General features: G+C 40.3%; 1 protein-coding gene across 5 annotated transcripts in view; it reads left to right on the top strand.

Moving 5' to 3' along the window:
* The first annotated feature begins 16612 nt into the window (after positions 1-16612).
* The window catches only part of MAP4K3 (mitogen-activated protein kinase kinase kinase kinase 3), a 141479-nt gene continuing 131511 nt past the window's right edge, over positions 16613-26580 (top strand). For 3 of the 5 annotated variants that reach the window (XM_019742638.2, XM_019742630.2, XM_019742621.2), the window contains exon 1: positions 16614-17034. In XM_019742638.2, the coding sequence (XP_019598197.1) occupies positions 16939-17034 (96 nt within the window). In that variant the 5' untranslated portion in view covers positions 16614-16938. Of the gene's footprint in view, positions 17035-26580 lie in introns of all 5 variants that reach the window. The other 2 variants (XR_012496304.1, XM_019742613.2) reach the window with 1 other exon arrangement.

Genomic DNA, 26580 nt, shown 5'->3' with positions numbered 1-26580 from the left:
TCTGAGACAAGATATCCTTGCTAAAAAACATACAATGGAGAAAAGAGAGACTCTTCAATAAATGATGCTGGGAGAATTGGAAAGCCACATGCAAAAGCATGAAATTAGACTGCTATTTGTCACCATGTACCAAAATTAATTTAAAATTGATCAAAGACCTAAACATAGAAGAAAACATAGGTTCTAAACTTATGGACCTTGGGTTCAAAGAGCATTTTATGAATTTGACTCCAAAGGCAAGGGAAGTAAAAGCTAAAATAAGTAAATGAGACTATATCAAACTTAAAAGCTTCTGCACAGCAAAAGAAACCATCGACAAAATAAAGAGGCAACCAACTGAATGGGAGAAGATTTTTGCAAACAGTGCCTCCATTAAGGGGCTAATATCCAAAATATACAAGGATCTCATACAACTCAACAACAAAAAAAACAAACAAACCAATTGAAAAATGGGCAGAGGACCGGAAGAGATATTTCTCCAAAGAGGACATACAAATGGCAAATAGACATGAAAAAATGCTCAACATCACTAACCATCAGAGAAATGCAGAAACCACAATGAGATACCACCTCACCCCAGTCAGAATGGCTATCATCAATAAGACACAGTAATAAGTGTTGGCAAGGCTGTGGAGAAAAAGGAACCCTCGTACACTGTTAGTGGGAATGTAGATTGGTGTAACTGCAATGGAAGGCAGTGTGGAGGTTCCTCAAAAAATTAAGAATAGAATAACCATATGACCCAGCAATCCCTCTCCTGGGTATCTACCCAAAAAATCTGAAAACATTTATCCGTAAAGACACGTGTGCTCCAATGTTCATTGCAGCTTTATTTACGGTGGCCAAGTCATGGAAACAACCAAAATGTCCTTTGGTAGATGAATGGATAAAGAAGTTGTGGTATATATACACAATGGAATACTATTCAGCGGTAAGAAAAGATGACATAGGGACATTTGTGACAACATGGATGGATCTTGAGAGTATAATGCTAAGCGAAATAAGTCAGACAGAAAAAGCAGAGAACCATATGATTTCACTGATATGTGGTATATAAAACTGAAAACAACAAAAGAACAAGAGAAACAAATGAAGGAACAAAAACTCATAGACATAGACAATAGTTTAGGGGTTACCAGAAGGTAAGGGGGGCGGGGGGCTCTAGAAGAGGGTAAACGGAGTCTAATATATGGTGATGGAAAGAGAACTGACTCTGGGTGGTGAACACACAATGTGAGCTATAGATAACGTATTACAGAATTGTACACCTGAAATCTGTGTAACTTTACTAACAATTGTCACCCCAATAAACTTTAATTTAAAAAAAAACAACAAAAAAAAAATGATATCCTGGCTGGCATCACCATGAGAGGTCTATAGCATTCTGATCTATTATTTTGGAGTGGACATAGTTTCTCCCCATTTATGGATAGGATATCCTTCTGGGTTCAAAAGATCTAAATTCTCCTGCATCAAGCCATTTCCCCTTTCTTGGAGCCCCTTTCTTTCCAGATAATTGAATCTTCTGCCTCCCTGAAGCTTTAGGAAAGCTTTCCACATCTTAACCTTCTCACTAGAAAGGGGACGGAAAAAATACTTCTCATTTTTCCATGATAAACCCATAGACAAGAAAATGAGACACGATTTCTTAATCAACTTATCCTGCCACACTTACTAATGTTATTTAAGTCTTTGTGGCCTTGACTTAGAATCTAGCCATAATTAATCATGCTGTTTCTGTGGGAAATTAATTCCAAGTTACAAACTTTAAGGAACTTTGAGAACCCAATGTATTATATATGTATTCTCTATATAACAGCTTTTTTCTTGCTTCTCTTTATTTAGGGAAATGAAAAATTACAGAGACCAATGATAAGGCTCATGATTACTATAGGAATATTCTGGTCACTTAGCTTTAGGGCTTTGCTTCAATATTAACACCTACAAAAGAGGTGAACATGAGGGAATATATGATATCTTAGCAAACTGCAAGATATTTGTGTCTTTAGTTTTCTTTGCCAGGACATAAACAACATAGAAATAGAGAAAGGTAATAATTTCAGGGCTACAACCTCCCTGAGGTACATTAAGAAATTAAAAATGCAGGCATACATGCAGATGTAAGTAAGGTTTAATTTAGGGAACTGTATTTTGAGTGTTGTATCACTTAGGCCGTAAAACCACAAGATAGTGGCCTGGTTTAATAAAGTATTACAAAGGTTCATTAGAAAACTCTAGGGACAAAATGGTGGTAGTTTTGACCTAGACCATAGCTGGTGCTGCTTTTGCTAAAAGTAACTGTACTGATTCCTAAATTTATCTCATTCTGTAATACGCAACTTTCCATTCTGAATAGAGACAATGCAGTCCAGACCGCTTACCATTTCCTGTGCTCTTTAGCTGTCATCCTGGACTACGTTGTATAGACTAACCTATTACTCAGAGGTTTCAGGTAAGGTGGTGACCTCAAGTACCATGCACTTTTTACAAGATAGACTAAGTGGTAGATTGAACTCAAAGTAATTTGTTTTTCTTCAAAGCCCTTCCTTGATTCCATAGGTGGAACAACTTTTATTTTTAGTTTCCTTGGACACCATTCCCATGTTTAGTCCAGTAAATACTGGAGTAAAGGCAGAAGAATAACACGGTGTATTTGTATGTGGTTACACAGCATATCTAAGAGAATAGGCTTTTCCAAAATAATGTATTTGGCCTAGAATTGTGTGAAAACTGGAAATGAACTAAAAAAAAAATTCCATAGTCAAAAAATGAATTTTTTATATTTGCTTTTCTCCATAAGAGATCTTCCACACTTAATCATTCAAGAGCTGATTATCCAGAATGTGTAATACACAAACCCGTTATTTCTTCTTTTCCCTTCTGCTGCCTGATTTTTGGTCATTTCACAGCTCATTAGTATTCTCTCTCTGAGAAAATAAAAGCAAATGTGGCTCAAACTAGTATTTTCAACTTTCTATGTCAAGGCTTTGTAGGAAGTGTTATAAATACTGGTTAATGTATTACTTTAATAAGTATCTAGTTAGGCTCCACTGGACACTGGGGAAGAATTAAAGAAGTTTAAGACATCCCTGTTCTTAAGGCTCTTACAATATAATTGGAGAGACAAGATTTGTGCATAATAAAGCCAAATATTAATGCAAGGCAATATATTTAAATAACAACATGAAAAAAGTCTGGTCATACAAACATAGCGTACAAAAGAACTTTATAGACCTAACATGGTTTAGAAATGAAAGAGTGAACGATGGACTGACAAGATTGTCATGGAAATTCTCAATAAGGTAGTGAAACTTGAGCGAGATATCAATGAATGAATGGGATTTCAACATGGGAAAAAGGGAAAAAAAGAAAATTCTGCACAAAGAAGAAAACACAAGAAAATCCCACAATTCCAGAGTCCGAGGCCCATATATAATTTTAAATGAAATATTTCAAGCATACACAATATAGAAAATAATACAACAAACTTGTCTTCCCCACCTAGATTTGTCAAATATTTACTTTTTGCTATATTTGCTTCAGAACCACTTAAAAAAACATGTCCAACAATACAGATTCGGATAAAGGCTTCTGCATACTTTATTATTAGTCTTCCTCAGCAGAGGTAACAACTATCTTGAACTTGGAGTTTATTATCATGAATATTTTTAAATGTTTATCACACATGGAAATACCGTGTTTCCCTGAAAATAAGACCTAAGTGGGAAATAAGCCCTAGCATGATTTTTCAGGATGACATCCTCTGAACATAAGCCCTAATGCGTCTTTTGGAGCAAAAATTAATATAAGACCTGGTTTTATTTTCAGGGAAACACAGAGGTAGTATTGTTTCATGTGTTTCCACTTAATGTAAATGGTAGCATACTTTGTGTATTTTCTGCCACCCCTTTTTTCACTTGATATGCTATTTTTTGAGATTTATGCACATTCTACTTCCAGTTCTAGTTCATTTATTTTAACTATGATACAGTATTCCACTGTGTGATCATGCAACAATTTAGTTATCCATTCTTGGGTTGATAAACATTTAGGTTGTTTCCAATTATTTTCTGGTTATAGATAATGCTTCAATGAACATTCATTTACATGCCTCCTTATGCACTTGAGGGAGAATTTTTTGAGTATACATAGAAAAGTGGAATTGTTAAGATTGTAAGACAAAGGGGGCCGGTCCGGTGGCTCAGGTGGTTGGAGCTCCATGCTCCTAAGTCCGAAGGCTGCCGGTTCGATTCCCACATGGGCCAATGGGCTCTCAACCACAAGGTTGCCAGTTCAACTTCTCGAGTCCTGCAAGGGTTGGTGGGGTCTGCCCCCTGCAACTAAGGTTGGACACGACACCTTGAGCTGAGCTGCCTCCCGGATGGCTCAGTTGGTTGGAGCGCGTCCTCTCAACCACCAGGTTGCCAGTTTGATTCCCACAAAGGATGGTGGGCTGTGCCCCCTGCAACTAGCAACAGCAACTGGACCTGGAGCTGAGCTGTGCCCTCCACAACTAAGACTGAAAGAACAACAACTTGAAGCTGAACAGCACCCTCCACAACTGAGATTGAAAGGACAACAACTTGACTTGGAAGAAAGGCCTGGAAGTACACACTGTTCCCCAATAAAATCTTTAAAAAAAAAAAAAAAGAAAGAAAGAAAGAAAAGAAAGATTGTAAGACAAGGATATCTTTAGCTTTAACAGATATTTGCCTTCCAATGTGGTTGTACCAACTTATTCTCCACACAGAAGTGTGTAAGAGTTCCCACGTCTTCCTTATCTTTGCAAGATAATGACTACATCCTAAACATAGGACTGTCAGGATACCCTTGAGTCGACACCCTGGGTGTCTGTGTACTGGTAGGTGATGCTCAGCTTTGGCTCTCACTATGAACCAGCCCAAACTAAGAGAGGATATCAGTTCTCTGGAGAATGGTGGTTGAGGATTGGGCACCCATTTTATTCATTTTTGCATCCCCAATATGTAGTATAACCTGAAATTCAGCAAGCAAGGCCCAGCAGATGTGAAATTGACTGCAACCAATTATCAACCCTGATCAGTTTCTGGCTTTCACTTCTCTAAGCTTCTTTTTCCCCATCTGTAAATTATAAATGACAATAATTCAAGGAGTCATGCCAAAGATAAAATGAGATACAAATGTGAAAACGTTCCTGTTATAGACATCAGTAACATTATTTTCACTCTGAATGTTTAAAAAATGAGGTCCACAAATATCTTCTGCATCTTTTAAGTGGCCCTTGTTAAAAAAAAAAAAAAAGAAGTTCCAGTCAAGATGGTGCAGTAGGTAAACACTGTGCTTACCTTCTCTCAAAACCACATCAAAATTACAACTAAACTACAAAACAACCATCATAGAGAATCTCCAAAATCTTGCTGAACCAAAGCCATACAACTAAGGACATGCAGAAGATGCCACCTCGAGACTGGTAGGAGGGGCAGAGACACGGAACAGGCTGGTCCCACACCTGTGTGTGGGCGACTGGAGTCCCAGACGCTCCTCTTAAATGGACCATGCAAGGACTTACCTACAGAATCACTGGCTCTGAGCTCCAGCACTGGGGCAGCAGCTGGAAAGGCAGCAAGGACATATGGTGGGGAACTGAGTTGTCTGGCTTCAGGACAGGGACTGGAAGGGTAGCTTTCTCCTGGACAGAGGAGCTGGTGGAGGCCATTGCTTCTTTATTGAGCCCTCCCCCTTCCTGGCATGCCAAAGCAGGAGGCCACCTTATCTGAGTCTCCATCGAGCTCCCTAACGCCCTTTGCTATGCCCTGGTGATTAGAGACCCTGACGCTGGTTTGAAGGATGCTCAATGATCTCAGAGAGAACTTCAACAAAAAGATAGGAAACATAAAAATGAAGAGAGAATAAAAAAGAACCAGTCAGAAATAAAGAATACAATAATGGAAATGAGGAATACATTACAGGGAATCAAAAGTAGATTAGATGAAGCAGAGGATCAAATCACTGATTTAGAAGATAAGGTAGAAGAAAACGCCCAATTAGAACAGCAAAAAGAAAAAAGAAACCAAAAAATTGAGGAGAGTCTAAGGGGCCTCTGGGACAACCTCAAGTGTTACCAACACTCACATTATAGGGTACCAGAAGAGAAGAAGAGGACAAGGATTTGAAAATTTATTTGAAGAAATAATGACAGAAAAATTCCCTAACCTGGTGAAGAAAATAGTATACAAGCCCAGGAAGTGCAGAGAGTCCCAATCAAGATGAACCCAAACAGGCCAATGCCAAGACACACCATAATTAAAATGCCAAAGGTTAAAGACAAAGAGAAAATCTTAAAAACAGCGAGAGAAAAACAGTTAGTTATCTACAAGAGCAATCCTGTAAGACGATCAGCTAATTTCTCAAGAGAAACTTTGCAGGCTAGAAGGGACTGGCACAAAATATTCAACCTGATGAAAAGCTAGGACAAACAACCAAGATTGGTTTACCTAGCAAGAATATTGTTTAGAATTGAAGGACAGATAAAAGCTCCCCAGACAAGAAAAAGCTAAAGGACTTCATCACCACCAAACCAGTATTACAAGGACTCTTAGAGGGACTTCTTTAAGATGAAAACAAAAACTAAAAATATGAATAATAAAATGGCAATATCTACATACCTATGAACAACTATTTTCAATGAAAATAGATTAAATGCTCCAACCAAAAGATAGGGGACCTGAATGGATAAGAAAAGACCCTTACATATGTTGCCTACAACAGACTCACTCAGATCAAAAGAACACAGAGACTGAAAGTAAAGGGATGGAAAAAGATATTTTATGAAAATGGAAACAAACAAACAAAAGCTGGGGTAGCAATACTTATATCGACAAAATAGACTTTAAAACAAAGACTATAACAAGAGACAAAGAAGGACCCAGAAATCCCACTTCTGTGTATTTAAACAAACCCAAAATGCTACTTCAAGGGGACATGCCCATCCCTATGCTCATTGCAGCATTATTTACATAAGCCAAGATATGAAGCCAACCTGGGTGTCCCTGAATGGATGAATAGATAAAGAAGAGGTGGTACATATATACAATGGAGTGTTACTCAACCATAAAAAAGCATGAAATCTTGCAATCTGTAACAACAATGGATGGACCTAGAGGGTATTGTGCTGAGTGTAGTAAGTCAAACAGTGAAAGACAAATGTTTTCAGTTACAAGTAGATTTCAGTTACAAGTAGAATCTAAAGAAAATAAAACAAACGAAACAGAAACAAACTCATAGATACCTAGGACATTTTGATGGTTGCCAGATGGGAGGGGGTTAAGGGGTGGGTGAAAGGGGGAAGGGATTAAGAAGTACAAACTGGTTGTTACACAGTGGTCATGGGGATGTAGGGTATAGCATAAGGCATATACTTGATAATATTGTAATAACTATGTATGGTGTCAGATCGGTACTAGATATTGGGGTGACAGATTGGAGGGGGCGTGGGGTCAAGGTGAAAAAGGTGAAGGGATTAAGAAATACAAATTCGTAGTTACAAAATAGTCATGGGGATGTAAAGTACGGGGAACATAGTCAATAATATGGTAATAATTATGTATAGTGCCAGGTGAGTACTAGACTAGCCAGGGGGATCACGTCCTAAATTATATAAATGTCTAACCATTATGCTGTACAATTGAAACTATTATAATATAAAATAATATCGAATGGCAACTCTAATTGGAAAATTTAAAAAGGAGGGAAAAGATAAAGAAGAATAAGAGGTTCACAGTTCCAGATATGAAACAAGTAAGTCTTGGGGATGTAATGTACAGTATAGGAAATATAGTCAATAATATGGTATGGTACAGTGTCAGATGATTGCTGGACTTATGGTGATCACTTCTTTAGCATAGGGAATACAATCAGTAATGTGGGAATAACTCTGTATAGGGCCAGGTGTGTACTGTTGAAAATTATGAGGTACACCTGAAACTAATATAATATTGTATGTTAGCTATTTTTTAATAAAAACCTTTGAAAAAAAGGTTGCTTAGCATTGCTCTACATGCTCAGACTCTCAGAGACTTCACAATTCTACAATCCTTATTTGTATGACTCATGTTTACACACCATGATCTAATCCCCTGTTGCACTTTCTAAATCTGTCACTATCCTTGCAATTGCTCCTCCTTAATGCCCTTTCATCTCCTCAAACTCAACAGGCCTAAAAGAGAACTCACACGCATTCCAAATTTAGCTTCCTACCAGGCCTTCCATATTTCCATTGCTGGAATTTTAGAAATGCATTGGCCAGGTGTGATATTATCAGAAGAGGAAAAGAATGGGGCCAGAGACTAATTAAAAGGCTTGCACCACCTAACAGAAAACAGACTGCACTCAGAATTGCAGACATGGTGTTTTGGGTTTATCTGGAATAATGTAGACTGTTCTCCTTAGGAGACAGTATACATAAACCCTAAATATTGGCATCAGCAATGTAAGTGTTACACTTTTAGGCATTAAAATGTCATACAGACATTTTCAGATATTTCTGTCCAGTTAATAGTTTTGACTTTGGGAGAGACTGCCTGTATACAGCTCTAAACTTATGCTTGGAAAGGGCTAGTCACAAATTTCATATAGGAACTTAATGACTGGTAAATAAAATACAAAGCATTTGTATGAGTTTCCTTCCTGTTTTTCCTCTTATGATGAGAACAATTATTCCATCAATACATGTTTAAACTATTCTGATGGTATCAGATGTTCAACTGGGACAGTTCATACTACCAGATGAGTCCTTATTTAAACATATATGTTTTTAAAGTATCTTTAAGTAACCCAGATGATCAGATTTCAGGCTTAAGGTTCTAATACCAAGAGGGAGCACACCTTGTTCCAGATGGGTTTTGCCCTGAGCTCAGACCCAGCAAATGAATCTGCTTCTTGGGGCAGAGATCTGGGTTAGTTTAAGAAATGGGTTCCCTTCACAGCCACCTTGAGCTGTGTGCAGGAATAATGAAAACCTCCTGGTACATTATTTGACTTATTTAACTGAGCTTTTAATTTTTGTCTGTTTTGATCAAGAAAAACTCCAATCCAGGTTTGAACTGAATTAATGGATTGTTTTTCCCCAAAGAGATGAACTTTCTAGATCTATGAGTAAATTGCTTTACTACAGGTTTTGTGTGGGGCGCGCGTGTTGGAGTCTTCCTAAGGGGATAAGAGTAACTAAAACAAAGCTTCTAATGAAAAGGGCAGCAGGGTAACATGCTGGGCAGTAATCTACTCTGGAAATAGTGTATGCAACCATATTTGTTCTGGGCCAACTCAGTCTGGCCCTCTTTAACTGAAGGTAACTAAGGGGAATTTAGTCTGGATGTTGTTGTATGAAAGGGAACCAGGGAAATGCTATAATCTATTATTGGATAACAGGTAAATACAATCAGGAGTTTCATCAATAAGATTACCTCAGCATTTCTCAGTCTCTTTCTCAGCATGCACTTCCTTACAATCCTTTGATATTTTGTTGTGTATTTTTCACGCAGCTTGCACCAAGGACTATTGGACTCTAAAAAGATATCAAATACCAAGAGTACAGGCGAAAAAGCACCCCCTTGAAATGGCTTCTTAAGATAGGAGGTTCTTGTCTCTCTAGATAAGGTTCTAGGTTCTTGTCTTACTCGTCTTTGTAAGATCTCAGCTAGTAGCAATATTAGGTAGAGGTACTCTACGCTGTTTTGTTGGTAGTGTTCTATCTGAGTGGTGATGAGAAGAGAGTGTCTGGTCTGATAAACTGTTGGCAGGGCAGGAAATTGGCAGCAGGATTTGAGACCAGGTATCTTGTCCCTGACATTTTAGGGCAATGGGGGTTCAAGAACCCCTCTGATGATCTGATTCCAACATGTTTTTTTGGAGATGTTTCCTGATCAGGACCCAGGGGCCAGGTTGGAGTTGAGGATTATATAATTATAGATTATAATATAAATGGCATACCCTGAATCGGGCAGTACAGTGGCCCTGAGTTTGTTACAGCTATAAAAAAAATTGAACCAAAGTTTAGGCTACATTATAGTGTTCAGATAATAGGTAATTATAATCCTCCCATTGTGAACACTGACCAGACTGCATTTGGAATACTCAGCTCAATCTTAGTGCCAAAGTTTAGAAAGACACTATCAAATGTGTCCACAGGAGGGGGTCCAGATGAGATGTATGAAGATCATGATGTATGAGAATCTGGGAGAATATAAGTAGGAGGAGACACCAGCAGAAGAGGGAATATGAATTTCAAGAGGTCAGCACTAAACTCCATAATGGCAAATCGAATGACACTTTTCTGTTTCCCTCCTCCTCAGTCACTTCTCTTTGGCATTTAACACTGTTAATAATACTCTTCTTAAAATTCCCTTCTTCTTTGCTTCATTGACACTAGGTCAGTAGCTGGTGAAATTGAATTAGAAGTCCAAGATTCTTCTATGTGGACACATCTGTGAAGGATAAAGAGGAAAGGGAGCAGGGAAAGGGAGGGAGGACTCTCAGACTGCAATGCATGTCTTCCTGCCTGTGATGGGAGAGAAAGAAAGGAGGAGTGAGGAGGAAACGCCTCAGTTTGCAAGGCAGCTCCCAGAAGGCGCAGTCAGGCCAAGGGGGAGCCCAGAGCAAAGCCTGCTCATTAGAGGAAACTGCATCGAGCAGGAATGGTGACCGTGCTCTCCCTGGCTGGGAGCATCTGGGGAGAAGGGGACCTCCGCATGAATTCTGTGATGGATCCCAAAGACATGACGGCTGGAGGCTGTCCATTCATTACACTCCTCAGAGCAAGTGCTTCCTTGAGGAGCGTCCTGAGTGGTGCACTCCTGTGGCTGCCACACCATTTCATTTCCACATACCATACTGTTGTGGAACCTTCCTAGCCTCCTTTGCTCACATTCCAAATGTCGGGGTTCTCTAGGAAACCATTTTCTGCCTATTTCATACATCTTCCCGACGAGGTGTCATCTCAACTCACAATTTCAAATACTACCATCATTGAATGTTAATGCTAACTCCGTATGTTAATTCAGGCCATTATTTTCTTGGACTACCTACTGAAAGGGTCTCCTAACTATTCTCCCATCTCATTTCCAGTCTTGCCATCAGCCTCTAATTCATTCTACATGCTGCAGCTAATGGGATATATCTAAGGCACAAGTTAAGATTACGCTATTCCTATTGCTGAAAGCCCCTCAATATCTCCTTTTGTTCTCAATAAGAAATTGAAATTATGTAACATGATTTACATGCCCCTTCATGGACGGACCCCTGCTTACCACTCTAGACACATCTGTTATTCACCCCAAAGAGAATGCTTTTCATTTCTTTGAGTGTAACTTTTCTACCCATGGTATGGAGTGTAGCTACTTGCCTGTCTAATTCTCTACTTGTCTTTTAAGTCTCAGCTTAGTGGTTCCTTCCTCTGTGAAGACTTCAATAATCTGCAAAGACTAGATTCCGTGCCCTCTTATGTGATCCCAGGAACTATCTGTAAAAGGGCAGGTGGAATTATGGTTGTGAATCTACAGAGGGCAGTTAAACATCACTTGGGTACTAAATATTGGAAATGAAGTAAGAGAAACAATGTTTTATATATCAAGACTTCTCTTGGGATACATACTGCATGAAATAGAAAGGAATACTATAATAAATAGTTTGGTGTGGGTGATAGTTCTCCGAAGAGATATGATAGGCAAACATTCTCAGTCCAGTCACAACCCCCAAACCCCACCCCCCCACACCCAAACCCAGCCATCCAGAAATACGTGTGGCCATTTTGTTGTTGTTGTTCATGTCAGTATGGGTGGGAGCAACATGGGGGGCAGGGTGGTTATAATGCCTGAGGATAGTCCCCTACAAGGAAGAATTCTCCTACCCCAAATGCTAACAAAACCTCTATTGAGAAACCCTGTGCTAAGAGGTATGCAAAGGCGGGAGCAGAGATGAATCGCTCAGAGTAACACAGTGGAAGCTGAGAGCTGACACTTCAGAACTTCCATCTCCACCTACTCCCCATGCAGAGTTCTACCTCCTCTGTAAATAAATGTTGAGTACATGCTTTTAAAAATATTGGTTTAAAGAAAATTTAAAAATATGTATTGGTTTCACAAAGAGCATCTAGGATCTCCTTCTGGCTCTGCTTCCCTGAACCCCATTCTTATCTCACTATAAGAATTTGTCTGTACCTCCAACTTGAATTCAGGGACCATGCCCTATTGCACTGCCAGAAACTAATTAGTTTGGCACATGATACATGCTCAATAAATATTTCTGAACTATGATTCCTAAAATTTAAAAATTAGTCCTGAAATCTTTTCTAAGTGTCAATCCTACATATTTATCACTAATTTTACATTTCTAGTTGAACACATCAAACTTAACAGGTAGAAAAGAGAATCATCTATTCTGATCCAGTGCTAAAATCCTCCCCCAAATAACCTTATTATGGCAAATGCAATCATCTTTTTTGGGATCTTCCCAATTATCTAAGTCAGAAGCCTGCATATTACCCATGTCTCTGCCTGCGTCCTCACTTCCCTAAACCTGTTAATTCCATCTTCCAAAGATCTCCTGGATTCTTTTCCTTCTCTCCGTCCTCAGCATCTCCAGCTTTAATTCAGGGTCTCTTATATATATAATTGCATTTGCTTCCTAAACCATATCTACATCCTCATCCTCACAACTGTTACCTTTTAAAATGTTCTAAAATATATTCAAGATAATAGTAATTAATACTTTGTGGGTTTCCCATGGTGCCAGGCACTACATGTATTTTCTTTTTGACTCTTTATAACAGTCCCAGTTTGAAATAATTTCCTAAGGTCATTCAGTAAGGAGACAGAGACAAGATTTAAACTCAGGTAGCATGGCTCAGAGCTGTGCTCGGTTAGGCTATATAACCTCCTAGAACCTTTTGCCATGTTGTTTCACATACATGTCTGGGTCTGATTCTCCTCCCTTGGTGGATGTTTTGGTTGTAGTGAGTCTCTTTTGAGTTAGAGCTTGCTGAGTATTCCTTTCCCAGAGCTGTTGGTGTCCAGAAAATGTGAGCAGTGGTTATGTTGAATGTGAGTGGTGGGTGTGAGGTCAATAAGCCGGTGGCTTATTATTAGACAAGAGGTCCTGAGAATGAAACAGAGAGCTGGTGTGAACACCAAGGAATCCCTAAGTCACAGACCCGTGAGAGACAGGCTAACAGAAGAATGGTCTGGATATGCTGGCAACTACTACTGCCCATCTTAGCCTTTATGTGCTCCCTACTGTGTGCTACCTAACTACATGTGTGGGTACTTTAAAGGGCTGGGGCTAAGGGGCCAGCCTGGAGTGTAGCACCTCCCCTTTGTTTGTCTGGCTAACTCCAATGCATTCTTCAAGATTTAGCTTTGATATCTTTCCTATATCTTCCTGTCTGCACCAATGCACCTCTTCTGTGCTTCTCACAGTATTGTGAGACTGCAAACTCCTCGAGGGTAGGCACTATGGCTTTTCTTCTCTGTATTCTATACCACTACAATCTAATAATCGTTGACTCTACATGCACGACAGGGAGGAAGATTTTGGCTTAGCGTAAGAAAAATTTTAAAAAGTGTTCTGTAAAGCAGAGTATACACTACCGGCTAAGGGTCTGGCCTTCATGTCATACTACCTCTGTTCAAATTTCAGTTTTCTGTGTTACTTTGAGCAGCTTAATTTGTCTGTGCCTGAAAAAATAGAGATAATAATACCTATGTCATCAGGTTGCTATGAGAATTAAGTGACATAATACATGGAAAATATTTGACTCAGTTCCTGGCAACTTGTAAGCACTTGGTATGTTAGATATTACTATTTTCTATTATTGTTATGATCATTCACTAACACTATCTCATAACGAGGCCAGACGATTACTTTAGAAGCAGGGAGTTCCCTTTCACTGAGGGTACGTTAATTTCTCACTTACAGTGAAGGTACATTAAATTCTCTCTTAACTTCCTCCACCAATTTACCATAGGCTAATTGTTAAGTTGTTAAGTACATAAGAGTTAAGTTCCAGGACCTGCTATATTCAAGCAGCAGTAAACCCAGGAGACATGCTGTAGAAGCAGTTCTTGAATCAAAAAGATTAGATGATTTCTAAGGATGCATCTAATCATAGAAGAGGGAAGCTATTTCTCTGATTCAAAGAAAGTGTGATCATTAGTGTTACTTGCAGCAAAGTTAAGGAGTGTTAGAGAAAAAAAAGAAGTCGGGGGAGGGTCGGCCACCTAGCTCAGGTGGTTAGAGCGCTGTGCTCTTAACAACAAGGGGTTGCCGGTTCCATCCCCACATGGGCTACTGAGAGGTGCGCCCTCCAAAACTAGATTGAAACAACTAGTTGACTTGGAGCTGATGGGTCCTGAAAAAACCACTTAAATAAATAAAAGTTAAAAAAAAAAAAGACATCGGAGTTTCCTGTGTGTATATATCAAAAAGGACAAAATATTTTATTCTTTGTGAGCAGTTAATTGCACAAGCCCTTTTATTTATGTTGAAACCATTTGCCATATGTATATATTTATATGGCAAGTCAGTCCCTTACATGAAAATCTATCTCTTTTCAAGAGGGCTGGCTTGGTCCTGCCAAAATGGAACAAACAAAACTTGAAAGACTGTTCCAACCCTACTGAAATGTCTTTTCCCTTTGAAAGAAGTCTATTAGTGATGCAACTGCAAAGTTATCTGCACAGATGATAATCCTAGCAAACAAAACACTGAAACCATTAGAACGCTCTTGTGCAGCACTCAGTCCTGAGAATCCTGAGAATTTGGCATTCTGGCATTAAAAAGGCAGAAAAAGAAAGCAGAACTGGTTCCTGTTTGGGATAGTTTGTTAGGTCTGCTTATCTGAATCCTGGGCTAATTATCCTCATGTTTGTCTTAAAGAGGCCAAACAATTCTCCAAATGTGGACAAGCAGAAGGAAGGCCTGTACTCTGGGCCCCAGCAAGTGCCTTAAACAGGCAAATCCAGGATCCTTAGCCAGGGAATAACATTCAGTCAGGAATTTAATTCTCAAGATACCAGAGCCTTAAGGTAGATCCATCCAGAAGAAATCCAATGATAAGTATTCATAGGGCAGCAATTTAAATAATATGCTCATATTACTGATGCTGTAAAATAATTAAAAATTTGAAATTGAAAGGCTACTCGTATAGGTGAAGAAATAGTCATGTTCTAACATCTTTTGGTCAATAGATACTTAGTAAACAACTTCTCTGGGAATTTAGTAAATATGCAATCTTACTGTAAGCAAAAGGACTTAATGTATGAAGCAGTTAACTGTAAGTAGTTTGCTTAACTATTGTTTGAGTATATTTATTTTATCCCTAACAGGTTTGATGAGATCTAGTTTATCAGGCACCAGCAGGCACTAGGGAATATTAGTGGTCAGAATGGTGTGGTGCGTAAGGGTAGTAGGAAAGCATTTCTTTAAATGAGGGTGTTTGTTTGTTTGTTTTTAAGGAGTGCACAACTCACAGTGCGCCATGTGGGGACAGAACCCACAACCTTGGTTTTATTACTAACACCATGCTCTAACCAACTGAGCTAACTCTAGGAAAGCATTTCTGAAACAACACTCCAAAGTAGTATTGCCCAAGTGGCCATCACCTACTTGATTCAAGTTTTTGGAAACGCCTAGTGGGCAATTTATGGAGAACAGAAAATTAACCCTCCATATCCACATGCTTTCTTGGACAGGTATTAACAGTTGGCACTAGTGTCCACATAGATTGGATGTAATGCTCAAAATCTGGGTCTTAAGTCGGGTGGGGCTTTGGGTAGGCAAACTAAAGAGCTTCCGGATCATCATGTGTTTACGTTTCAGGTGCAGGAATGGAACTTGTCCATGCTCCACCCTCTGCCACCTCTCCTTTGCAAGGTTGCTGGACAGCTTGCAGAGTCCCCGCCCAGGTCTCCGATAATCCAAACGTGTCTGGTGAGAAGGTCAATCACTGCTTCAGTACTGTCTTCTGCCTGCCTCCCACGCCCTCTACACCAACCGGCTGGCTGGCAGTCGGCAGCTCAAAGGGTTTTACCCCCCAGAGCTTCCCAAGGTCTACCCACTCCACACGCCTCCCAGGCTGCTCTCCTGGCCAGTCCTCTTTTGCAGGCTAACTCCAAGGGCCCGAGTGTCGGAACAAGCACAGCTCACTTTTCTCAGGGAATCCCGTTCCCCCGCAATCCCAGAAAGGCTGAGGTACTCACTCGGCTGTGTCCTAGATGTAGCTGCTTCTAAAAAAGCAGCTTGGGACAGTGGCCGTCTTGCAAATTACAACTATACTACTTGCTTAGGAGTGGGACCTGATCCGGCACCGTCAAAACCTGGGAATCACAAGCGAATAGGAGCTACTTTCTGCCTGTCCTTCCCCCGGTGCTGCCGTCGGGTGCGACTTCGCGCCCGACAAAGCTGCAGCGGTTCCCCCGGGGGTATCGCGGGGCCGCCAGCTACCGCCCCGCAGGCGCGCAGAGCCTGAGCGCGCATGGGTCGGGCGCGCGCGAGGCCCGGGAGCGCTTCCTCCGGGATCGCGGCTGCGCAGTCGGGCTGGAGCCTGGAAAGGGGGGAGGAGGGTGGAGGAGCCGGAGTAAGGGGAGGGGGAGGAGCGGCGAAGGCGGAAGCCATGTTGGAGTTTCACGCCGAGCTAGGGGCTGCGAGCGTTCTCCTCTCCCTGTGGGTGTGACCGGGGTTTTCGGCCCAGCCGCGGGCTGCGGGAGGGGGGCGGGGACGGTTAGCTAGGTCGTTGTCGTCCGCAGCCGCGGCGGCGTGAGGGGAGCGGCGGCGGCCGCAGCGTGCAGCCGGGCGATTGTGACCGCCGGGGGAGCAGGGGGCCGGCCGCGGCTCCCACTCTCCGTGTGGCCCCCTGAGCGCCCCCCCTCCCTTGCCCGGGAGGGAGGCGGGGGGCACCCGGGGCCCGCCATGAACCCCGGCTTCGACCTGTCCCGCCGGAACCCGCAGGAGGACTTCGAGCTGATTCAGCGCATCGGCAGTGGCACCTACGGCGACGTCTACAAGGTAAAAGCGAGGGGCCGCGCGCAGCCGAGGCCGCGGGGTCCGGACCCGAGGCGGGGAGGGCCGGGGGCGCCCCGGAGCTTGGGCGTTGGGAGTCCGCGCTGTCTCTCCGCGGGAGACGCTGGCTACCGGGAGCTGTGGGGGAGGAGGCGGAATGGGCTCCCAGGGCTCCGATGCCTTGGAGCCAACAAAGGGCGAAACGTTTAACCTCGAGACTCCAAGGTCTTACCTGAGCCCTTCCCTAGACGCGCGTTGCCCGGGAAGGGCTGAACGCGAGCGGGCAACTCTGCTCTTCGTGGAGCAGAGAGAGGCTGGGCTTTTGTTGCATAGGCAGGGTCAGTGCGACGAGCCAGACAGCAGGGGTTTGGCGTATGTCAAACCTGCGTGCTTCACACAGACCTGGCATTATCCGCTGTGGGCTGGGAACTGCTGCCCACCAGGCCCTGTGGTAGTTACTGCACTTGGCAACCTCCGGACGTAGATAGCCCCTCAGCCTTCAGTCTCAGCATCCGCATACCAGTGTCTTTCAATTTTCGGAGTCATGGCTTTCTTTTGTGAAAGAGATCTAGTTAGCGTGGTTATTATTATTTATTTTTTTTTAAGGAAAGAGCAACTTTGTTTTCTCCAAGTCGAACTGGACTTTGATGCCTTATTAAACTTGTTTGTTTCAGTGACACATAGGATTCATTCTTTTTGAATGAATTGAATACTTCGGAAAGGTACTGGTTGGACAAGGTTAGAATTCAAAGCTCATGAGTAGTAAGTACAGCATTCCTGTTGTAGAGGGACCACTTCTAAATGTGGGAGATAAATCACTCTTCCCTGGCCAGCTCAACTCTTGGCCTCGCAGAGGCTGCCAAGAAGAGAGGAGCCTAGTGCCAAATGTGGCAGCAGTCTTGATTTAGTTGTGTCTCTTCTTACTGGTAACTGAAGTGGAACTCCTCCTGTTTCACAGAACACCTGAGGATGCACAAGGAAACTTAATTTGACTTTGAAAAGTTTAGCCTTAACTTTACTTTGCTCATCACGTTTAAGCAATAGGTTTTTACTTTAATTCCAGTGCAGTGCATATGGTAACTTGGATATTTAATACCGTGCAGCCAATATTCTGCATTAGTATTTTGTGGATGTTTGGCCTTTCACCATCACTTGACAATTTTCCCCCATAGACAGGTGTATTGTGCACACCTACTATTATGTATAAGGTACTGTGCATCAAAGCATGTGGAGTGTAGCAGTAAAAGACATGTTCCCAAGTCTTACTTGGAGTTTATATTTTTTTTGGACAAGAACAACGTTAAACAATCATTTAATAATTATTGTATTGCAGTTTTATTTTGTGCTGCAAAGAAGAGAGGATTAAGATGAGGGTTATGAGAGCACGTAACAGGAGGACCTGATCTCCTTTGGGGAGTCAGAAGCAATGGGGAGAGGGGTTTATGCCAGATGGAGAGATCATAATCTGTGAAGGCTCTGAGGCCTGAGGTAAGTATTTGAAAGAATGACCAGAATGACAGTATGGCTTGAGCAACCGAAGAGGCATGGCCCTAGATCACGCAGGTCTCTCAGGTCTTGTAATGAGGTCAGGCTTCTTAGGACAATGAGGAGCCATTGCAGGGTTTTAAGTAGGGGAGTGAAATTAGAATTGGATTTTTAAAAGATGTGCGGTACCTACTGCAGTGTGCAGAGTGGATACTGGAAGGGGAAGAGCAGATAGGAAGCCATTGCAATAGTTAAGGTAAAAAAAACCGTGATTGCATTTTGGACTTGGGGGCTGATTATAAAAATTGAAGTGAATGGACCCAAATAGTTTACAACTCGTTAAGAGTCTAGTTGTGTTTACATGAAGTTAACTAAAACTTTGCTACTGTGTAAGTCTCAGGTGGCAGTGTGTACGGTAAGTAAGAATAATTGGCCAATATTTACTATATTTAGGGGAAAAAAGCTGGTAGTTAAGCCACATGATTAAAAAGTAAACAAATTAACGCCTATACTTGCCTAAGGACATCTGTGTGCAATACATGTATAAGTTGAGTAATCTTATCGTCTGTTTAAAATAATGATAATAAAAACTAACATTCATAGAGTGCTTATTACTTGCCAGACACTGCTCTAAGATTTTTCCATGTATTAACTTACTTAATCCTCGCAACAGCCCAATGAAATAGATACTGTTGTTAACTCCATTTTGCAGTTGAAGAAAATGGGGCACAGGGAGGTTACAGTAACTTACTAAAAAGTTGGTAGGTGGCAAAGCCAAAATTCAAACCAGTTAGCTTTAGAAACTGCGTTCTTGACCAATAGGCAGCACTGCTTCTATACAGATAGGATATGGGCAGATAATATATTACTGAGTTTCCGGTGGAGAAACTGAGGCACACATTTAGTTCAGCATTTTAGTTGTAGCCACACTCTGAGTTATAGAGGATCTTTAAGTAGTAGTAGTTGGGATACCTAACTCCTGCTGTGCATCCAGGCCTCACTGTTGTTTTCGTCATCTGCCAAGCGGACATAAGATAATAGATGCTTGATCCCTGCCAGCCAGACTCTTCCAATACCAGTGGCCCAAAGCAGAAAAACTCCATGTGGTTTTTGGCATCCTACGCCCTGCTTGCTAAATAACCCACAGTTGAAACTCTTTGTATTTTTGTCTGTAATCATGTCATGCTATAAAGATAACATTTTTTGTATTTGTTTTGCTGTTTTACATTTTTCTTATTTATACCAATTATGTTGATTAGAGAGGAGTGAATGCATTAGAGGGTTTGTTTTTAAAAGCCACTGTATCTTTGCATCTTAATATGTCAGGGTTTAGGTGCTAAAATGGAATGATTGGATTAAGGAAATACTTAAGAGACCTAATTAGAGTCATTCTTAGAAGGTTGGTGTTTTAAGGGATTTTTACTTTGAAAACTGTTCTTACCCAGTGTAATAATGCGCTTATTCTATTTAAGGTGGCGTGGTTTAGTAAAAAAAAAATCACTGAACAAGCATGTGGAAGATCTGGAATTTATCAGCTATGTAACCTTGTAAAATCGTTTTAGCCTCTCAGAGTTGTTTTGTTGTGAAAGTATTACCATCATCTGCCCTTCTGCTTATGATGTTAAATAAGTGACTTGAATTTTATTTAACAAATAAGGTTTTATTTTTTCTAGGCCAAAAAATGCAAATATGCATTTCCTCTGCACTGTCTTAAAGTATATGAAAATAGTTTTTGTTTTGTTTTTAAAAACTATACTTATTTTTAAATGTTCTGTAACTCTGCAGGCTTTAACTGTCAGTGAGATGAACTATATGTAGCCAGGGTTACCTATGGACCTAGGCGTTAACACCTAGAGGGAGCTTTGTGTTTGGTCCTCAAGAGGGCCATGAAGTCCTCTGAAATTAATAGGCTTAATGTGTTTTTCTGGAAAGGTGACTTAATAGCATTCATTACATTCTCAAAGAAGTCAATGATCCTCAAATAGAAAGAATGAAGGATCCATAGGTTTGTCATTTGAAAGCATATTTTTGGAGAAATTAGGCAGGTTAATTAATTATTTATTTATTTTTAGCAGCTCACACTGTCAACATTTATCTGTATTAATAAGATTTTCACATGCATTGTGCTCTTCTCCCAGGCAGTTTTCCAGTTTAATTGGTATTATTCCTACCCTTAAAGTGTTCATGGCCTGCTGTCTAGAGAGAAGCAGAAGATACAAAAGCTGGAGATAGGGCGAGGCAAAGGATGTTTTGAAGGACCAGTCTTACTGTGTTTCTCAGGAAGTATCTTACCTGGTCTCCTGTCTTTAGTCAGGTCCGTGTGAACCCGCCCACATGGCTCCAGCCTTACGCTTTCTCTCGAGCTCTAGCCTCCAGCTGATCTTAGACACTCCATCTTTCTCCAAGTGTGTACCTTTCCTCATATCCCACTTTTGCCAAAAGCCCCAAGATGGACAATTTACTGATAAGACTTGAGACCTTGGCATTATCTTTCACTTCCAGACTGGATTTTGTAGGCATTTTCCTTGTGTGGCTGGGATGCTCCAGGGAAAGAAATACTGTGAGTATATTGAAGACTGAGAATGAGAAGTCCTATGGTCAAAAAACCAGCAAACTCCAAACTTACTTAACTACCATGTTTCCCCGAAAATAAGACCTAGCCAGACAATCAGCTCTAATGCGTCTTTTGGAGCAAACATAATATAAGACCCGGTCTTATTTTACTATAAGATATTTTACTATATTGTTTTACTTATAGTAAAATAAGACCGGGTATATAATATAATAATATAATATAATATAATATAATATATAATATAATATAATACCGGGTCTTATATTAACGTTTGCTCCAAAAGACGCATTAGAGCTGATTGTTTGGCTAGGTCTTCTTTTCAGGGAAACACGATATGGGATTCTTTTTCTCTATAGCAATATTGCTTGTCCTTAGAACTAGTTAGTGTCTTGTAGAACATGCTTTGGAAATGTTGATACTGATTTTATCTATGTGTGTTTAGAGGCCATTTCCTCTGAAGCAGAGGCTGCAATGTTGCTAACCTCCAAAGTAGAATTCCCATTGTAGTCTACACTTGGACTCTCTGTGAAAGTGACAGGAGAAAAATTGAAGATTGAGCTATGAAACCAGGAAATTAATGTATGTGTTAAGTATTTAGTGAATTATTTGTAACTGCATCTTTCAAGGTGTTCTGAATAACATCAAACACCAATTCTTTTATTATAGTCAGGATTTATAAGAATACTTCTGGAAAACTCAGTTCTGAAACCTCACCTCTGATGAGGGACGTGAAGACCTTAAGCATTTAGGAAAGAGCTGCTGAAGGAAAAGAAAACATGTTTATTTGGGGTTATGCTCATTTCGACTTCCATGGAGAATGAAGTCTAAAGGAGCAATCAGAGGAAATGGTCCTAAACTTTGGAAAGATAGATTGAATATTTAAGGTAAATTAAGGTAGACTTTCTCAGCAGTAGTTTCAGATGAAAAGTGACAATGGAACAGACTGTGGGATAATTTCTCTAGAGCACTTAAAAAAAACAAAAGCACCCCAGGCTATCTGATTTTGATATGGATCTGATTCCCTGAAGGAAGTACTTACCTCCCAGATTTGATCTGTGTATATACATTTACTTGTGCAAGAAAATCTAATGCATTATTTTGTATTGAGAATGAATAGTTGGTAGTTCTCTCTTGAGAGTGCACTGAACAACCATCCTACATTGAATCGTTATAATGTGAAATGAAATGTGTTAGTGGAAATGTGTGGGTGAAGTAGCAAAAATACCAAGACTTGGTACTAGGTATTTAAAGGGACATAAAATGTGTACCTACTTTTAGTTATCCTAGTTTGAGATCAAAAGCTTGTTGATTTCTTCTTTTCTAGTGTGTTAAATCTCTTACTGTCCGAGACATTATCTAGACATTCCAGTATCCGGACAACCGACTCTCTATAGCGTAGCCAGTTTAGTGCTGGGTTCTGGAGTCACTCTGCTTAGTTTCACCACCCAGCAGCCAATTACTTACTCGGTCTCTCTCTGCCTCCGTTTCCTCAGTTGTAAATGGAGATGCTTAGAAAACTGCTTAGGGCAGTGCCTGACACAGAATACTCAGTAATTGTTCATTGCTGTTAGTATCTAGTATTATTTATTATTAAATATTTCTCCTGCTGCTGACCTCCTAACCTACCCTGCCCTTCATGCTTCTGCCTCTGGATGTTTGCACTTTCTGTCTGTGCCTGAATTCTTCCTTCGGCCAATGCCTGTATGATTTGCTGCTTCATTTTTCTCAGGTCTCAGCTCAGATGTCTCAGCTCAGTGTTTTTATAAAACAACACCCTGCCCTCACTTTCTTTCTTTAGCAGATATGAATCCAGATTTTGTAAAGGCCTGAAGTTTATAGTTTGGGGGGAGAGGGGCTCATTAAGAAAACAAATAAATTAGAATAAAAAATTAGGTATGAAAGTAAGTATTTATTTAGAATGACAAAAGATGTTCCAACAAAACACTGTCATCCTTTTCCTCTGAAATCTCTGTAGGCATTTAATCAGAAATGCTCTCATAAAATGTTTCCTGTTGACAACCTGGCTGTTTCTCCCCATCTGTAACGTTCTGTGTCCCAGTAACTTTTTTCCCCAAGTACTACTAACTTTATATCTAATACAAGGATGTTAGTAACTATAATAGTAACATAAAAAGAGAAAGATATGGGCTTTGATACTTGGTTTTCAGAGCAAGTCACCGAGCTTAGGCCTCATGTCCCAGTGACTTTTCAACACTCTTCAAGGCCCATGCAAGTGAGGGGTCCTGAACTTTTAAGTTTTGTTAGCTTCATAGAAAATTCATCTCTGCTCCTTACTCTTTCCAGTTTTCATTATAGTGTGCATCGCCTGATACTTGTCTATTGCCTTTCTCTTTGCACTAGAGTGCGAATCCAGGAAGCCAGTGGTTTGGTTTTGTTCTACTATATCCCCAGAACCTAGAAGAGTGCCTGGTACATATTAGACTCTCAGTAAATATTTGTGGAATGAATGAATTGACATTAGAGGGAAAAGACGTGTGCTGAATGCTTTCAGGGGAAGGAGATCTTTGTTTCTCGTTGGGAGAAATCACAGCAGGTGTTACAGAGGAGGTGGCATTGGGCTTGATCTAGAGCTCTGGCATGAGTGGGTACAGAATGAAGTAAGCATTGTGGATTATTATTATTCAACCTAATCTAAATCAGTAAGCTTAATTTAAGTATCTTCTACATATTAAGCAATGTTCATAGCTGTTATATGCACATGAAGATACTTTGTCATTTTAAACTAAAGACCTTTAGACTAGTAAATATATGTAGCTATTACATATTACTTTTATTTTGTTTTTTTTGAAAATGCAATTAAATTTGGCTTTTAGGAAGAAAACTTTATTCATCAATACCAAAAGGCCTTAAGTTCAAGAGAAGAAATCATGTTTATTTTCTGTTTTAGCTTTGTTTTTTACCATTCTTTTTTTGTTCTGGAAGATAATGCCACGTTTCAGAATTTCAGCTGCCTTGAACTGAGATTATAGGTTTGGATTCCTAATGTGACAATGTATTGCCTACCTGAGTTTTTAAACTCTAGATTTGACCATAAATTTAGGCATTACTTTGTTTAAACTCATCTTAGAAATTTGAGGTAGTAAGCAAGTTCTTTGTGTGTAAATCATCCACCTTGCCCTGCTCAAAGAATCTGCTCTTCATTGCCTACAAAATGTTAAGCTTAACATTCAAAGCACTGTCCTTTTTGCCCTCTGGCCCGTAAGGATGGGTAAAGTGTACATAGGTTGGAGGAGGCAGGAAGAGAGGAGGAAAGCAGAGGAGGTGAATGGGGTGTGGACGGGGCCATTCCAGGTGAGTTTACTGGTCTAAAGGCTTGGAGACTAAAAGATAGGACCAACTAACGTGGAAGGCTTGTGTTGAGGGGCGTGGACAATTAAGATTTGCTAGATGAGGTAGCGCCAATTTATAAACTGCTTGAAAGCCAGGTAAAGTTATTTAGAGATGAAGCAATAGGATATTTAGGAGTTCTTAAGGCTTTTGTACAAGGACTAATAATGTTAAAAGTGCTCAGGATTATTCTGACAATCATAATGAGAACGGATCAGAGAGGAACGACAGAAATATCTGCTAAATAGAATCTTCAATTCTCAAACTTTTTGGTTTCAGAACCCCTATGCACTCTTAAAAATTATTGAGAACCCCAAAGTTGTTTGTTAGTTTATATCTATTGCTATTGCCTATGTTAGCAATTATACCTGAGATATTTTAAAAATGTCAATTTATTAAAAGGAATAATAAACCTATTACATGTTAACATAAATGTGACATTCTTATGAAAAATAACTATTTTCCAAACAAAAAATTTAGTGAGGAGAATGGCATTGTTGTATATTTTGCATATCTCTCTATCTGTTTAAATAGAAGACAGCAGATTCTCAGTTCTGCTTCATTCTATTGGGATACTTTGTTTTGTTGACATACATGAAGAAAATATGGTCTTTCACATGTATGTAGTTGGCAAAGGAAGATATTTTAGTAGCCTTTTTAGATAATTGTGGTTATTTTCTTCCGATGCTTCTCCACAACTTGACAATTGGTAGCTTCTTAAAAGTAAAAGTTAGTTGTAGGCTGGCCGGGTGGCTCAGGTGGTTGGAGTGCTGTACTCCTAACGCCCAGGTCGCCATTCGATTCCCACTTGGGCCAGTGAGCTGCGCCCTCTACAGCTAAGATTGTGAACAACAGCTTTCCCTGGAGCTGGGTTGCGGGGGGCCGCTGAGTGCTGCCACGGGGCTGCTGTGTGCTGTCGTGATGAGTGTCCAGCAGCTAGCGTGAGTGGCCGGCAGCTGGGGAGAGCTGTTGTGAGCAGCCGACCGCCGACCGGCAACCGACTGCCTCAGCCGGGGGAGCGCAAGGCTCATAATACCAGCATGGGCCAGGGAGCTGTTTCTGTCTCAACTAGACTAAGAAACAATGTCTTGAACTGGGGAGGTGGGGGGAGGTGGGGAAAGGGGAAATTAAAAGTTAGTTGCAATATGGAATCTAAGGCCATATCAATAAACCTTTCCTGTTGTTACGTTAACATGCAGATTATTGGTCTCTCTTGGTCTTAAAATGGATCTTTTTTACCCTTGCATGACCTTTTTTAACAGGATGCATGAGTCATTTGGAAAATATAGGTTCACTGAGTTAGCCAGATTTTCCCAAAGTTGCCAATTTCATTATACAATATAAAAAATCATCGCTCTTCTCATCAGAAAAGTCTTAAGGTTTGACGAAAGAAGTTTTCCAAGATTCAGATTTCTTTTTGAAATTACTAAATGTATCACTTGCAACAAATACTGTACTTTTTTTCATTGAAGTGACAAATTCATTTAGTTCATTTTCAAGGAAATATCAAATATCTAGGCATGAATAATCAGTTTGTCCGTTCTTTCAAGTAAAAATGGTATCTGTAGAAAAAGTAGCTAGTTCAATTTACAACCCAGTCTTGGAGACAACCATAGCACTTTGGTATCCAGAATTTCATCAAACAGAATCTTAAAATGACATGCATACAAGGGTCAAAATGTAATAAAATTAATTATGTGTATGCTTCAACAAGGGCATTCTTAAGTGAAACAAACAGGCTTTTTTTTTTTACTCCTGAGTGCACAGAAGTGAAGAATCCTGCTGCCTTGATTTGTGCTGTTTGACCACAATTGATTTTGCACAATTAGTGCAAGTATCAACACAATAAAAGGGGGCAAATGGCATTTTAGTATTACTGTGAAAATAGTTTTGACCTTTCGACCCTCAAAAAAGAATCCCAGAATTGTGCTAGAAGATTATGTGAAGTTAACTAAGGGTGAGGTAAGTGGTGATGCATTGCCTACAAAATAAACAGACAAGATAAATAAAAGTAAAGAGTGGAAAGGGAGGAGCAGATGGAGAAGCATCTCGGAGAAAAATTTGACACAGCTTTATGGAGAAATGTGGAGATGGAGAAAGATGATTCAAAGGGCATCACAGTCTTACACCTGATTGCTTTATAA

The sequence above is a fragment of the Rhinolophus sinicus genome, linkage group LG05, assembly GCF_036562045.2.
Source record: "Rhinolophus sinicus isolate RSC01 linkage group LG05, ASM3656204v1, whole genome shotgun sequence".
Lineage (NCBI taxonomy): Eukaryota > Metazoa > Chordata > Mammalia > Chiroptera > Rhinolophidae > Rhinolophus > Rhinolophus sinicus.
Note: the sequence above shows the minus strand (reverse complement) of the source record. Positions and strands in the feature narration are given on the sequence as shown.